The sequence below is a fragment of the Stylophora pistillata genome, chromosome 13 (assembly GCF_964205215.1).
Source record: "Stylophora pistillata chromosome 13, jaStyPist1.2, whole genome shotgun sequence".
Classification (NCBI taxonomy): domain Eukaryota; kingdom Metazoa; phylum Cnidaria; class Anthozoa; order Scleractinia; family Pocilloporidae; genus Stylophora; species Stylophora pistillata.
The window spans coordinates 24,951,169-24,968,319 of record NC_142531.1 but is presented as its reverse complement, the minus strand read 5'-3'; the positions used below and the strand labels follow the sequence as shown (position 1 = coordinate 24,968,319).

The window sequence follows — 17,151 nt, the reverse complement described above, 5'->3', positions numbered from 1 at the left end:
CTTCACGGGATTGGAAAAGTTTCAGTCACAGCAAATTATGCAAAAAATCTAGAAAAGATGTAAGCTTAAATCTCGGTTAACGTTTAAAGCGACATATCAATGACTGCAACCATCGTGTTGTATACAAACCTCGCAAACTTTAAAACACGTTCTCTAGTGATACCTGCGAAACTATTCAGTATAATTTCCGGTAAGATTTTCGCGGACAATCTGATCGATTTCTCTTACATCTTGTGCTAAGACTGAAACTTTTCACCTCACGCAAATCTCCATCGCACGGCCCAAGGCATAGCGAGCAACTGAGCTATTAGTATTTGTCCGTGTTACAACACACGAAAGGACTCCAAAGCACACTTCACTCTGATCGGGCAGAAAAACACAAAGATTTTCTGGCACTAATCAGATGGCAGAACGACTGCGACCGTTTGGAACTAGTCTTGTAAGACAATGTCCCCAGGGGCTCTTCATGCCTTAACTTGAAATCGACCCACAGCCCCTGGGTCTCCGGGGATGTTCGTCGGAGCGAATAGAGGAATTGTGGTTTGTGTGTGCTTTTAAAGGCAGATAATGGAGCCACGTTATTGGTGGGAACATGGCAACAAGAAAGACAAGGATAAATTAGTGGAATAAAAAGCGTTCGTTGATCCCTGTGGGATTTAGGGCCTGATTACAGGAGCCGGCCTGGCCCGGTTAGCCGGGCTGATTTCTTTTGTTTTCACGCTTTCGCGAACACCAAAACAAAAGAAATCAGCCCGGCTAACCGGGCCAGCCCGGCTCATGTAATCAGGCCCTTAGACTGCCGGTTTGAAAGATGAGCTTTTGTTCAAGATTTTTACGGCTTTCCGTGCTACCTAAGTGTAAGGAAAGACCGCAGATTGCCATATGGTGCTTAGAATGATTAGGTAAATTAAAATGCCTAGCGACTGGTTTCGATGTGTCCTTGTCATTCCTTTCCACGTCTCGAAGGTGGTCTCGGAATCAATCATCTAGTCTGGGTGTTACGAAACGAAGACCCTCGAAAACGAAGACCTAAGACCTAAGACCCGATCTTCTTTTTCGTACTACGGAAACGAAGATCCCGGTCTTTGTTTTCTTACTACGAAAACGATGACGCTGTAAACAGAAAACCGTAGAAATTACAAGTTAAACACACATTAAACAGTAACAACGCTTAGTAATATAATACATTACACTTCATGCGTTTCTGCCATTATCATACTGCCCGTATTATTGTACTGCCCGCATTCGGCCCTTCTTGTCAGTGTTCTTTTTCGCTATGCGAGCCAATTTGGTGTTGATATTCTCGAGGGTTTCCTCGCGTAAACTTACCACACATATTATTATTCTGGAACAGCAGGCAGAATTCGAACGCTAGCCGCCTTTAATTTATGGTTAGCATTGCGTGACAGAATAATAGAGAAGGCGTTCTGTACAGGAAAGTTTACTCTTGGGTTCTGTCAATAAATAATCAATTTCTACTGTATTTCGTGGCTAAAATAGATTCTGACGGTCGTTTAGCTTTCTCTGCTGAAAAATTCTTGTTACAAAATACGCAATTCTTTTGGCTAATGCCTTTGACTTTGTTTTCGTAGTTCGAAAACGAAGACCCATGGTCTTCGGGATCTTCGGGTCTTCGGAATCTTCGTTTTCGTAGTACGAAAAAGAAGATCGGGTCTTAGGTCTTAGGTCTTCGTTTTCGAGGGTCTTCGTTTTCGTAACACCCAGACTAGATGATTGATTCCGAGACCACCTTCGAGACGTGGAAAGGAATGACAAGGACACATCGAAACCAGTCGCTAGGCATTCATCGTAGTACGAAAACGAAGACCCTTTATTAAAGGCAGACAATCTTTTGAATCATGGAATCTCTTCTGCAATTTCGCTGCCAGGTGACCCTCTTCGTATTAGCTGAGGAAGCTTAAACTTTCGAAAAACCGACATAGTTGAATTTTTTACCGCTCCATCTCAACATGTGGCTTAAGTTTCGCGCTAAAATGTTTCCCTCGGCCGCACGTGCGATAGTCGGCCTTCCACCACAATTGTTCAAAGGAAGCCATTGTTTTGTCACACCACCAACAACAAGATCGTCTCCTCTTACTGTACACGTGCGTCACGTAATGCGCGCTAGGCCGAAAAAGAGAGTACGCGCCCGAATAACCCCTGCTTAACCTTATGGAGGCCCTAAAATATTCCGATCGCTCCTTCGACAGGGATGTCAGTTCAAAACTTGTAATCTCTGCATAGAAAAACAAATCCAAGAGCCGAAAGCAGTGGTGGCTGAAGAAAGAACAAGAAAAATCACGCGCAAACTGTCTTAACATATCAAAAGCTGAAATAACAATTACTAGTGCTCAGGGTACTTCTACAATCGTACTTTCAAAAGATTGTCTGCTTTTAATAAAGGCTCTTCGTTTTCGAAGTACGAAAACGAAGACCGGGGTTCTTCGTTTTCGTACTACGAAAACAAAGACCGGAGGTCTTCGTTTTCGAAGACCCTGCATTAGCTAAAAGAATTGCTTATTTTTTAACGGGAATTTTCCAGCAGAGAAAGCTTAACGACCGTCAGAACCTATTCTAGCTACGAAATGCAGTAGAAATCGATTATTTATTGACATAACCTAAGAGTCATTTTTCCTGTACAGAAAGCTTTCTCTGTTATTCTGTCACGCGATGCTAACTATAAATGAAAGGCGGCTGGCGTTAGAATTCTACCTGCTGTTCGAGAATAATAATATGTGTGGTAAGTTTACCCGAGGAAACCCTCGAGACTATTAATACCAAATTGGCTCGCATAGCGAAACAGACCAGACTAGACAGGCCGTTTAATAATAAGGGCAGTATAATAATACGGCCAGTCTAATAATACGGGCAGTACAATAATGGAAGAAACGCGTGAAGTGTAATGTATTATATTACTAAGCGTTGTTACTGTTTAATGTGCGTTTAACTTGTAATTTTTACGGTTTTCTGTTTTACAGGGTCTTCGTTTTCCTAGTACGAAAACGAGACCGGGGGTCTTCTTTTTCGTACTACGAAAACAAAGACCAGGGGTCTTCGTTTTCGTACTACGAAAACGAAGACCCTGCATAAGCCAAAAGAATTGCTTATTTTTTAACGAGAATTTTCCAGCAGAGAAAGCTGAACGACCGTCAGAATCTATTTTAGCTACGAAACACAGTAGAAATTGATTGTTTATTGACAGAACCCAAGAGTAAATTTTCCTGTACAGAACGCCTTCTCTATTATTGTGTCACGCAATGCTAACCATAAATCAACGGCGGCTAGCGTTCGAATTCTGCCTGCTGTTCCAGAATAATAATATGTGTGGTAAGTTTACGCGAGGAAACCCTCGAGAATATCAACACCAAATTGGCTCGCATAGCGAAAAAGCACACTGACAAGACGGGCCGAATGCGGGCAGTACAATAATACGGGCAGTATGATAATGGAAGAAACGCATGAAGTGTAATGTATTATATTACTAAGCGTTGTTGCTGTTTAATGTGTGTTTAACTTGTAATTTCTACGGTTTTCTGTTTACAGGGTCATCGTTTTCGTAGTACGTAAACAAAGACCGGGGATCTTCGTTTTCGTAGTACGAAAAAGAAGATCGGGTCTTAGGTCTTAGGTCTTCGTTTTCGAGGGTCTTCGTTTTCGTAACACCCAGACTAGATGATTGATTCCGAGACCACCTTCGAGACGTGGAAAGGAATGACAAGGACACATCGAAACCAGTCGCTAGGCATTTTAATTTACCTAATCATTCTAAGCAACATATGGCAATCTGCGGTCTTTCATTACACTTAGGTTGCACGGAAAGCCGTAAAAATCTTGAACAAAAGCTCATCTTTCAAACCGTCAGTCTAAATCCCACAGGGATCAACGAACGCTTTTCATTCCACTAATTTATTCTTGTCTTTCTTGTTGCCATGTTCCCACCAATAACGTGGCTCCATTATCTGCCTGTAAAAGCACACACAACCCACAATTCCTTTATTCGCTGCGACGAAGGGCGAACTCTCGAAACATGAGGTTTAGTAATCGTTACGGTGGCCAATTTACCATTTCAACTTTGTTGATATATCCAAATTATTTCCTTACCCCCACCGCCGCAGCCTCAAACAGTTTCTTTCGAAACTGTCAGCCTTTATTACCGGGATATCTTAGTTTTAATTACTTTCCTTTGCGATGTCATAATAGGGTTAGTTTTAAGATATCATTTCCCCATCTGCACATTGTTCAGGCTTGGCAAAGCCGCATGAGATTGTGTTACAAAAGGCAATATCTTATTTTGTGCACTATTTACTTTGCGTTCAAGTAATCTTTCTTCCGCAGAAAATAACTCCAGAAAACTTGTAGTGTGACGAATTCGTTCCTCGGAGGTGTAGCGCTTCTCCTTTTACGAATTCTATATTTACGCCTGGTGGATAACACGAAAAATGTTCATGCATTAGAACTTTTAGTCGGTCATTGAATCATAAATGTCGGCCATAGTGATCGATCAGTTGGAAATTGCAAGAGAAATCTTGTGCTCAACTGGTGTAACCGGGTTCGGAGAACGACTAGTGGTCCAGTGTGCTATGGGAAACTTTTTGATTTAAAGCGTATTACACCCCAAAGGCTGATTGGTAAATTTGAAGACAGACCGAAAAGATGAAACGATGATATTAAATCTTTGCGAAGATATGGAGCAAAATCTTGTCGTTCAGTAATCTCTTCGATTTTATCGGTCGAGACTATCATTAGTCTGGGATAATTTGGGCAGGGGAAAACCTAAGGCACAGTGGTTTTGTTTTGTTTTTTTAGAGAATGGTGACGTGACACTTGAAAAATAAGTCATCTACAGCAACTTCAGTGATTGACATCAAAAATATGTACTCACTAGAAAAGATTTACGAGATCATATTGGCTTGTCGCGACAGAAAAAGTGAGTTTTATCATGGAGGAAGAGAATCATGTATTTGGTCGCACTGGCGGAAAAAGTTTATAAATTTACATATTATTTATTGTTTTTGCTGTGTGAGTATTTACATACATATATTGTCATGATAAACATGCGAAGTCGTCCTGAACACCTGTAGGGTATAAGCACTTCGTAAAGCTTTAATAAAACCTCACATTTGTAACCAGTGGTTGACCTCTGGGGATATCAAGTCATTGCTTCATGGTTGTTTTGTACATAAGTAGTCGATACGAATGAAGTTAAATGTATTTGTGACCTTTGTGGCTGTGGATAGTTGATCCAACAGGCCTACTTGCAAATACGTGATAGAATGCCTCTCACGCACAGCAAAAGTGTTTTCTTAACCGAGAGTGTGCTTTATGTATTTACTCTAATGTTCATTTCGCCCCTCCCACCACTATAAACAGTCCCCTGTGCTCACTTTTTGTACTTGTACTCACTTCCCGTGATGGATATCCCTCAAACGCTCGACCAAAGAAATCAACTCTTAGTAGGAGAAGAGCTGCATCTGGGCGGTGTTTTGAGCAATAGATTGAACATTTTCAACACCAGATTTCACTCAGTTTCCCAACTTTACATAAACCAAGCTGCAACAGTTGCTAAAAAAAGTCAATTTCCTATCAGGAGGTGAACCCGATCGAGAATCTACCAATCGTGAAAAAGTAAATATTCTCAGTAGCAAAGAGAATGTTTCATACGAGGAAATCGATACCGAAGTTTATACGGTTCTTCAGCTTCATTATCACAGTCTTTAACCTCAACTTATAGCACCGTCCCTGTTACTTGTCAATGTTGTAAAAAAATGAAAACAATTAAGCTATTACTTAACTCTACTTTGCAGAAACACTACTGAAGGTAAGATTGACACAGCTTTGTTGGTTATACCTACAAGTTTGCTAAATGACAAAGAGAAATCAGAGTCGCCTAGTAATAACGTAGAAGCGTTCACCTTTCAGTGTCTGACTTTCGTCTGTTCGTGGAAAGGAAAGCACTGAACTTTAACTACCAGTTTTCTTTCTACAACTGAATTAAGCTTGGTGCACTGACAGCTATGAATCAAATAAAACCAAGGTTCATAATGGCTCCTAGTCTAATAAACTTGGACTTTTATAAGTCTAATCAAGATCTAAATCGTCAATTGATTGTTGGGCAGCTTCCTCCAGGACTGCTAATGCTACTGCTTCAATTCTTTTTAAAGAACGGCAAAGAAGAAAATATATACATGGAAAACTCAAAGAGTCATCGGGCGTTAAACTAAAGAACGAAATAAACCGAGCGATTACTCCCAGGACACCGGTATCTTCAGTGGCGGCTTCACTGGCAAGAAAAGAGGCAATTCCAGGGACAGTGCCAAACTTTATTAAAAGGTCGAGAATCTCCTGCTGGGTGGCAGAACTTAGCCTCCCAAATCTTTGGGACCCTTTTTCAGGAATGCCAAGCTGCGTTATGTACTCTCTAACTTCTTTCAAAAGGAGACCGGCATTTACGGCAAAAGATAGCCCAGGGACCGGAGTCGCCGCTGCTAGAGCAGATGCCCCTACAACATACATCATCCGCCCTTCGAGAACCTCGACTTTTCTCTTCAGAATATCTTTTGACAAGCTGGTTAGGGCATTTAGAGACAAGGTGAGGGTCTCTCGCTGATATCTTGGCAATACATCACGAATCGCTAGGGCAAGTCCACCAAAATCCCACTTGTCTGGATGATGGTTGCTTGTCAGGAAGATGTCATCCTCACTGCACATAGGTTTGCCAGCCTCGTCAACCAGGTTTTCCATACAATCGCGCCGGATTTTCTCTAACACAGCAGCTTCACTGAAAGATTCCTTTCGCTTCTCGGCTCGCACATTTTCATCAATTTTTGTGCGAATGAAAAAAAATGACTTTCCCTGTTTCTTGATCTCTTTGACCAATATGATGTCGTTCTCGGTAAATCGGCTGCTTGAAAAAATGAGGAATGTCTGATAGTTGTCGAGCTGTACCTTGTCGCGGTATGTTTCCAGGTCAGGGTAATTCGGAGTTCCAATTCCTGGTAAGTCCCAAAACTTTATGTTTGGATACTTTGGATGATTAAAGGATGTGGGCTCTATAGTGCACTCAGTGACGTCAACAGGGGCAGCACCATCAGCATCGTCATTAAGGCTAGAAAGTGGAGTAAACGATTTAATTTTCCACATTTTGCATTTTCGCGAAATCTCTATTATTACCATCTGAAAATCCTAATTTTAGAATCAATCTTTCATGAATTTTTGCAATTTTCGAAATCTCCCCTTGTATCGTCTAAAATGCTTTTTGATAGTCGAGGGGAAAATTTCCAGCATAATTAGAAATCATCTACAACGGGCTCGAGAAAAACGGGACTCTGTAAAAACACAGTGGAGTGCAAATGATGAACCAATGGCATACATACAATTGAGACACTTTGTGTGACCATATGCTTCAAAGGTCTGCGAGCTAATTTTTCCTTGGTTTTTGGGACGAGATAAATGCCCTCCGAAGGGGAACTAAAGTGTTCTTTCGGCTCCAGGAGTTCACCAGTGGCTTCACGTAATCCTCGTATTCAGAGACGAACGAAATCTGATTTTCGAATTACGCCGTCACCCTAACGCCGGGAATTACGTACGTACAGGATCTCTAAAACAGAAATTGAAAACGAGAGACGGACGAAGCATTCCTACAACATGCGGCAGAAGAATTGAACTCAGCTGCATAACCACGAAATAACCACTCTCTAAATAAATAAGCTCTTCAGCGGCTAAAACGCGAAAGTGAAATTCATAGAATAATTCAACGGAAATTAACGGTCATTTTCCAGTTAGAAAAGTGGACATGACAAGTTTTCTCAATCGTTACTAATTATTCGGTGTTTTTACAAACAAAGAGCATACTTACTCCCTAATCGCGTTGATAAAACTCGATTTGCCTGCTCCGGAGTTACCAGTGATTCCGATGTTCACTTCCGTTTTCTTCCATCTCTCCAAGCGCTCTTTGAAGAGTTCTGCTAAACCCGACACACCATTTTCATCCATGCACTCTTTTACATCCTTCCAATCGCTCATTGGATTGTAAAAGTCGGCCATAGCAATCGATCAGTAGATAATTGGCGCCGAAAATCTTGAAATGCTGAAATGAAGAAGCACTTTCGTAGAACTAAAACTGCTTTGGTCACGGCTGTCGGAAACTGTATCTTTATTTATCTAAGTCTTTAAAGTGCTTGACGCCCCAAAGTTTGATTGGTTTATTTCATGCGACCTGTCTGTCATACTATGGAAACTGCATGCGTAATATTGCGTGGATTATTTTCTAGGAAAAGGTCAATAGGTTAATCTCAATTCTGGGGAAGAAATGGAACAACACTTTGTCCATCAGTGGCCGTCTTCAGTCAGGTGGAAGTTTTCATTACATCGTATCGCTCTACGCTTCTGAAAGTGACTTCGACTCCGACTCGATAAGATTCACTCACCTGATTAATTTATGCATCAAACGTGGATCAAACGAGTTATCCCTTACTAAAGGTTGATTCTGTCCGCAATGTGTTGGAGCTTTCTTCTGTTCATATATCTTGGGGGTGGGACTAAGGCGGAAATTTCTCCCAAAGTGCTTGGACTGATCATGGTCATGGCGCCGCACGCTAAAGCGGTTTTTTCTTCCTTTTGCTCCAACCTTGATCAATACACATCTTTGTGGACCTCACAAACGAAGAGGAGATATGCGAAAGAATATATAGCTGAAAAGAGCAGGGCTTCAAAGTCACACAGTATAAAATTACAGTTTATATTTCCCAAGCTACGATGGCTGCCCTTTGATATCAATAAGATATAGCGGCGCTTGTCCACCGCTAGCTAAACCACACAAAATGCACTGGTAAATACAATACACCGTACCAAACTTCGTTGGGAACATCTCCTTCTTTATTATTGACATTATTATACTATACCGTGAGAGTAAAAATTGATTTAAGAAATTAGGGACATGCAGATAGATTAAGAAATGCATCAGGTACATCAAACTTACATTATTGTCGGATCTAGCGAGAGTTGAAATCAATCGAACCTCTCTTTACTTTCCTTTACTGATTTGTTTCTTCCGAGCACCTGCTTACCAAAAACTGTTCAATGGGCCTGTTATCGTCCTTATTGAATTACACTTAGGAGTGCGTGACGAGCCACCAAGTGTGTAACTAAATCAAACAACGAACAGAAACTCGTGCTTTGGGGGCACTTACAAAGAACACCTTCTATGTGGACAATAAAATATATTTCGGATTAGCGAGACTTTTTTATATCTATCCTATCTTTTAGTTCTTTTTTTTTTCTTTCTCATTACATGCTGAGTGTTAAACAAGACAATAAGTCGTTAAGAGCGAAGAATCAACGGCTTTCGGCGGCAGTATTTTTCTAGATGGGTGCGTATGGCGTTTCTCTGTAACATATCATTAAATCAAACTCGATGTCAGCCATTCCGGAACTAAAAGCCGGCCATGTTCTTTTGTTCGTTACAAGAGAAATGTTAAGAACGAATCAACAAATCCGAGGTTAAACTCAACGTTTTACTTTACTTTGACTAAGGACAAAACCTCCCTGGCGAACACTTCAACTACACAAGGCAAAAAACTCGAACGAAGTAAATGTACTTGACATTTGATCCTTGTCACTCATTTTTAAAATACCATAATTGTAACGCAACGTCACGTTCTCCTGAACAGTTGGGAGCAACGTTATCTCATCAGTGCGGAGAGTAAATAGAAATTGAAATATTGGACAGACAGATGTTGCAACTATAAGGCGTTTTCACAGTAACTTCTCATGAAATAAACTGTTTCATAGCCGCGTCGTTAGTGGTAAATTAAAATACGTAGAGTAATTAAACAACAAACATATGAAATACATATATATGAACTGCGGTTATGAAACGTATATGTGCACGATCCTTCGCAGTAAAGCACTATTTTAAGCAATAGTGAAAATCAGACCTGAAAAAAATTCAGGCCTGTACGGGATTCGAACCACTGACCTCTGCGATACTAGTGCAGCGCTCTAGGATCGTGGACATATACATACGTAGAGTAATCGATCACGCTAATTTACCGCCTTAGGGGCTTTGAGAATCGTTGCATGCAGTCATCTCTTCTTTGGTTCCATAAATAAACATACTTACTCCCGTATCGTGTTGATAAAACTCGATTTGCCAGTTCCCGAGTCGCCAGTAATTCCGATGTTGACTTCCACCTCCTTCCATCTTTCCAACCGCTTCTTGAAAAACTCTGTAATATTCGACATACCCTCTTTTTCAAGGTATTCTTTAATTCCCTCCGCGTTTACTTTCTCCCAATCGCTCATTGGCTTACTGAGAAACTTCGGCTATAGCAATCTATCAGTAGATAATTGTCACCGAAAATCTTCGTGCTGAAAGGAAGAAGCAATTTCGCAGAACCGCAGAAACTCCTTCGGTCACGGGTGTCGGAAACTTTATGTTATGTTTAAAAAACTCGCAGCAGTGTTTTATCGGGTTTAAAAACACGAGGCAGAGCCAAGTGTTTTATGAGCCGATAAAATACTTGCTGCGAGTTTTTTGAACGGCTTCAAAAACCCTTGCCCCTCTAAAGATATAGATAAAGGTGAGAAAAACACGTGATGTGAATTTTTCGAACGGCTTCAAAAACTCAAGCCTCTCTAGATATTTAGATAAAGGTGACATGATTGCTTTAAAGGTTAATTATATTCAGATAGGAAAAGTGCTCCATGTTCGGCCGCTAGCTGTCAAAGGTTCAGAGAACTTTTACTTGAAATGCCACCCAAACGCGAGTTTCGAGAACCGGAAAGTTCCGAGGAAGAGAAGGAGTACTTGGATAGTTGTATCACAAAGTCTACGCGGTATGCCACAAATTAGACTTACTAAATATTTGGGGAGTGACAAAGTTCAAGAAGAAGCCGGTGAAGACGCCAACTTTGAGGAAATAGGACTCAAAGTCGAAGTGGACGCCGTTCAAAGGTTAGAAACAAATGTTGTAGATATGAGTGCTGAATCCTTGAATTTTTGTTTCACAAAGTTTATCGCGGAGAAATCTTGTACTCAACTGGTGTGGGAATTTGAGACAACAACTAATAGTCCCGGCCAGTGCTTCGCGAGAAACTTGCTGCTTTATAGCGATGGCGCCCCTTGACGCTGACTGGTAAATCTGAAGGGACCGAAAAAACCAAAATTGATGCTAAATTTTGGCGAAGAGATGTAGCAACATCTTGTCGCCGTTCAGTAATCTCTTCGATCCTATCGGTCGAGACTATCATTAGTCTGGATTATTTGGGCAGGGAAAATCCTAAGGCAACTTGGTTTTTTTTTTTTCTTTTTTTTCGAGAATGGCTGGCGTGATACTTGAAAAATCAGTCATCTACAGCAACTTGAGTGACTGACATAAAAAATTTGTACTCACTAGAAAAGATTTCGAGATCTTATCGGCTTGTCGCGACAGAAGAAGTAAGTTTTTATCATGCATGGAGGTAGAGAACCATGTATTTGCTCGCACTGGCTGAAATTTTATAAACTTGCGTATTATTTATTGTTTTTTCTGTGTGAGTATTTACATTCATATTGTCATGATAAACATGCGAAGTCGACCTGAACACCTGTAGGGTATAAGCGCTTCGTAATATAAAGCTTTAATAAAACCTCACATTTGTAACCAGTGGTTAACTTCTGAGCATATCAAGTCATTGCTTCAACTGGTTGTTTTATACATAAGTTGATAATACGAATGAAGTTAAATGTATTTGTGACCTTTGTGGCTGTGGATAGTTGATCCAACAGGCCTACTTGCAAATAATAAAGGCCGATAGTTTCTAAGGAAACTGTTTGGGGCTGCGTCGGTGGGGCTAACGAAATAATTTGGATATATCAACAAAGTTGAAATGATAAATTGGCCACCGTAACGATTACTACGATGGCCCAGAAGGGTCACAGTCCAGTTTTATTTTTTGACAGTCCAGTTTTATTTTTTGACAGTCCAGTTTTATTTTTTTTGACAGTCTAGTTCTATTTTTTTAGACAGTCCCGTTTTAATTTTTGACAGTCTAGTTTTATTTTTTTGACAGTCCAGTTTTATTTTTTGGGTCACAGTCCAGTTTTATTTTTTGACAGTCCAGTTTTATTTTTTTTTGACAGTCCAGTTTTATTTTTTTGGGTCACAGTCCAGTTTTATTTTTTGGGTCACAGTTCAGTTTTATTTTTTGGGTCACAGTCCAATTTTATTTTTTGAGTAGTCACCAGATCTCCCTCGATTGAACCTTCATCAACTGTACACTGAAAGGGCGGGAATTTTAATTTTCCGCCATTTTGATTCCAAAGTACAAAGTACAAAATGCCGTTACCAACATATACGCCATGCATGAGCGACAGTGATAATTCTGACGGAAATGAGCTGGAACTTATATCACAGTACTTCAAACAGGGCTACAGCAATCTGGAAATACTTGAATTTTTGAAACCCCACGACATAGCTATCAGTTTATCAACCCTGAAAAGACGTCTTCGATCCTTAGCCCTGTCGAGAAGATCCACCATATCTGATGATCAACTGAAGAATGCCATCGAGAAGGAACTTGGGAAAAGTGGTTGTTTTGTGGGATACCGTAAGATGTGGTCCAGGCTCAGAAAGAAGGGGGTTATTGTTAAAAGAGCAACCGTCATGAGGTGTCTCAGAGAACTCGATCCTGATGGCGTGAATAGCAGACGAAAAAAGAGGCTGCATTGAAGGGCTTACCACTCAAAAGGACCGAATTTCATATGGCATATCGATGGCCACGATAAAGTAAAGCCCTATGGCTTCAGCGTGCATGGATGTATCGATGGCTTTTCCAGAAGGCTTATTTGGCTGGAGGTGGGCTCCACAAACAAAAACCCAGAAGTCATTGCAAAATACTATTTGGACGCTGTAAAGCAGTCAGGTGGCGTACCAAGAAAGATCAGATCGGATGATGGAACTGAAAACAGTGTAATTGAGGCAATCCATACTTACCTTAGGTCTTCACACAATGATGATAATGCCGGTGAGAGATGTTTTGTCATTGGCAGATCAACAGCAAACCAAAGAATTGAAGCCTATTGGTCCCAACTTGTAAAAGATGGCCCTGGTTGGTGGATAACTTTTTTCAAAGATTTGTCAGACTTGGGCCTATTTAATGGCTCTGACCCTGTTCACCAGGATTGTATTCGATTTTGCTTCATGAACATATTCAGACAAGAGCTTTATCAAGTTGCTGAAATGTGGAATGAACATCAAATAGCATCAAGCAAATTTGGTAACAGCACTGGTCCTAGAGGAAAACCCGACTGCATGTATTTCCTGCCCCACCTCTATAACACAGAGGACTTCAAAGAAGACATTGATCTCCATGAACTAGAAGAGTTTAATGATAATTCAACCATGTGTTCCGCTGATTTTAGTAAAGAGTTTGAGGAGTTTGCTTTTATTGTTATGAATGTTCTTGGACTGAGCTTACCACAAGATGTTAACGAAGGACTTGATCTCTATCTGCGACTAATTCAAGAGATTGACAGGTTAACGTAATAAATGAGCTTTTCTGATGCAGTGCTAGGTTTCCAGACTTTCTTGGTTCAACTGACCTGTCGTAATTGGATAGACGTACAGAGGAGAGGTACTTTCAAGTATCTATTATCTCTCCTCTGCAAATCTATCTCAAAAACATCTTCATGGCCTGCTCTTTTGCCAAGAGTTATATTATTGTTGCACTTCTTTCTGTAAAAACAGAATGCTTATATTATGAAAATAAAACAAAACGCAAACACTGGAAAATCTCAATATCCTTTAATAATAGCATACACATCTTGAAATATTCTGTCCAAGCGCATACTGACAACTTAATAACCAAAATCCTAAAGAACTTGCACCAAGCCATCTGCCCTCACGTTTTCCCTCTCTAACTCTCCTGAACATTCAAGCTTTGCTTTGCTTAAGCCTTTTCAAGGCAGCAAATCATTTTTAACTGAAGCATTGTGTGATAGTCACATAAACTGGAAAGGGACAAGGCAAATGAATTGGGTCAGTTAATCAAATGTGAACTGAACATGTATAACATACTTCTTAGTTACCTAATTGATGAGCAAACTTAACCCAACATGTGAGGCATTGTTCTTGTGTTAATGATTACAGTAAGGGAACCGCAAAGAACATAAGGGAGTACAAATGGTTTAATTACAAACAGTGCTATCTATCTCAAGATTGAAAACCTGTCACATGCAGAAAAAATAAATGCTTCAGAACAATGTTTGTTGTCTTGTTTGCTTGTTTTTTTTTTTTTGCATTTTTTAGAGTATGGACTGAAAGAATGTTGACATAATGAAGAGGATTGACTTGGGAAATAAATTCTTTAGTCAGTCCATTCTTTTCATGGTTAGCATTGTTTCCCTCCCAATCCTTAAACAAAACATGTAAAAAAACAAACAAAGAGCCAAACCAAAAGTAGGCAATTGAGCTAAGACAACAAGAGCAGATAAATAAATGCCAAGTTATTCATAATCATCACAGGCCTATGCAACCCTCCTTGGGTGAAGGTTGCAGAGGAAACAACACAACAATATCAGGTCATTTGGTCAATAACAGGCAAATAATTCCTACTATAACCAAAATTAACACAACCAGGTACAAATCAAGGAAGAAAATCAAGGTTCTAAACCAAATTTTCCCTCACAATTTGATAGTATGAATTCATTGAGGCGTTTCCCTTCCTCAAAGTAAAACTATAAGAAATATTTAATACTACATGTAGTCACGAGTGTGAATTTGCATGATGACAATGCGGCTTGAAGAGTTAACTCACATAATGTCCATTTCCCAGCTACTTTTTTCCAAAATACTATTGAACTGCTGTCTCAATTCAACAAAATTGGAATAAGTGGAAGGCAGTTCCAGAAGCCGCCCACACGTGTGAGCTATAGGTCTGGAACTAGCACCTTCCAGTCTGGTAAAGGAGACTTCAATCTTGTTGGTAATTAAGACATCAGAAGCTGTTGTGAACCTTAAGAACTGGACTAGTTTTGCATTGTCTAATCCTCGTATGTATCTTTGCAGAAATTTTAGCGCATCTCGTTCTGCTTCAGTGTTTGGCTGTGCTTCAAGTGAATTAAGAACTTTCTTGTTTGTTGGATTAATTCTATCATAAAAGCCTTGGATACCTGCAATAGTCTGAAACTGTGGATACTGTTTCAGCTCTTGGACAATAGGCTGCCAGGTGGCAACCATGACATGAGGTTTCTGTATCAGCTCCTGATTGGCAATCTCTACAAGCACTTTCTTGATATTCTCTGGACTGACCTGTGACCTACAATTGAATCTCTCTAGGAAATAAAACAAATCATCATTTTCATCTGCAAAGTCAGCTTTTCCAAGAAAATTTGTAACTAGCTCTTCTTCAACAGGAGACAAGTATTTAATGAAAGACTCAAGAACAATGCCTTCAGGAACTTCTGCATCAAACAGGCAGTAGCACATGAAAGCCTTTGATAAGAACAAAGGGAAGCAGGAAACTGATCTAAACCCCTTCACCAAAATTCGACCAATAGCTCTCCACTCCTTAATGAAATGATCATGCCTCATAAAGGGTACTCTTTCTCTTTCCCCTATTGTCATGCTATTTGCAAACTCCTTCCAGTATAAAGAGAAAACTTCTCTTGAAACTCCAATACCCACACCCTCTTCTTTTTGCCCCCTCTCATTGATAATTGTAAACACTAACTCAGATTGCAACATTTTCTCATCTTTAAAATGCTCAATCATATCTTTACAAATACATGAACGATGAACAGTTAGTGAAAGCCCCTGCCCGGCAATTTCACCATTTTCTGAAACTATGCATTCAGCTGATTCTCTTGCCATACCAACTGTACGTAATTGGACATAACCTCCCTCTTCAAGCACTCCACAAGGCCCGTCCACAGTGCTAGGGGACACTTCGTCCTCACTTGGTGAAACAAGCCTTTGATCTTGATTATCTTGACTTTGCACAGTTGGATGACAGGTGTCTCGTTGAAAATGGGCCAAACGGAGCTCTCTCATTTCATGCACAGACACTGGACTAATAAAGGAAGTCAACTGATCATTTGCATGAATGCTTTCGGGCTGAAACTCTTCAGGTTGTTCAGTGTCAACTGAATCGGCCATGAGACTTTGCTGGTACTCGAGGTCCTGCTCACAACGGACACAGTTTTGTCCTTTCTCAAAAGAACAGTTACAGACATTGCACACCTCCCTATCATCAGATTTAGTAGTACATGCCGTTACTGATACTGTGACAGAACTTACTTTTGTGGATGACGTGTTGTCTGTGTTCGTCGCCTCAACGTAATTGCTGTCTTCAAGTTCATCACCCATAAGATGTCGTGGTTGGGTGCATAGGTAAGTAAGTGGAGGAAGGATACAATCCATTACTCTTCAGGTAGTCTTCCACAGTTCCTTTGCCAGGAAAATCGAAAATTGCCACCCCCGTTGTGTCACAGATCCACTTGTTCATTTCGTCTATATGACCAGCAAAACTGTTCTTTCCATCCGGTAAAAACAACGCACACGCCCTCTCTACAAGCTCTTCCATCTTCAGTGGATCTGAATCAGTATATGTTATAAAGCGATTGCCACCGCCATTCTTTTGACGAACAATAACAAACTTTTTCTTAGTTTGGTCATAATGCATCCATCTTACTTGTACCCTATGCTGCTTTTCAATTTTCCGCTTCTTGTTTGAACTGCTTTTGCCTCTACTGCCATGCCGAATTCGGGTTCTGTCCTGGTGTACCGGTTCACAAGGGAATTACCATTGTTCTTTCTTTGTTTAGGAGTTATCGGTTAGCTATTGTGTATTGTTTGGTCTTTTGTATTGACTCTTGTGAACCGGTACACGAGGACAGAACCCGAATTCGGTTCAGAAGACCAGATAGTCGGTTGAACGTTCGCGATGAAAATGTATTCGGTGTCGATCCCGCCGAGACCGACCCTTCTTCAATTTGGCCACTATTATGTTGGCTAACAGAAGACACCGTTTCTGATTCAATAGAATTGGAGCGCCTCAACTCCTCCCGCACAGTTTGTCTTATAATAGCGTCCATCGTACAAAATGGCCGCCAAACAAACAACACGTGCAACATGCAACACATCGAGAGAGATCTGGTGACTACCCAAAAAA

General features: G+C 40.5%; 2 protein-coding genes and 1 pseudogene across 2 annotated transcripts; 1 reads left to right on the top strand and 2 right to left on the bottom strand.

The window, feature by feature from the left end:
- Nucleotides 1-4,983: 4,983 nt before the first annotated feature.
- On the bottom strand, nucleotides 4,984-9,650 carry LOC111326166 (interferon-inducible GTPase 5). Its single transcript, XM_022930104.2, has 2 exons — nucleotides 7,856-9,650; nucleotides 4,984-7,105 (listed from the first exon to the last, which is right to left on the bottom strand). The coding sequence occupies exons 1-2, from the start codon at nucleotides 8,041-8,043 to the stop codon at nucleotides 6,079-6,081; spliced, it is 1,215 nt and encodes a 404-aa protein (XP_022785839.2). The 5' UTR covers nucleotides 8,044-9,650; the 3' UTR covers nucleotides 4,984-6,078.
- A 2,317-nt stretch (nucleotides 9,651-11,967) lies between these two features.
- LOC148718279 (uncharacterized) lies at nucleotides 11,968-13,680 on the top strand (annotated as a pseudogene).
- Nucleotides 13,681-14,203: 523 nt separating this feature from the next.
- LOC148718278 (uncharacterized) lies at nucleotides 14,204-16,372 on the bottom strand. Its single transcript, XM_088743478.1, has one exon. It carries the CDS (start codon nucleotides 16,344-16,346, stop codon nucleotides 14,793-14,795), a length of 1,554 nt encoding a protein of 517 aa, XP_088599604.1. The 5' UTR covers nucleotides 16,347-16,372; the 3' UTR covers nucleotides 14,204-14,792.
- Between the last annotated feature and the right edge of the window lie 779 nt (nucleotides 16,373-17,151).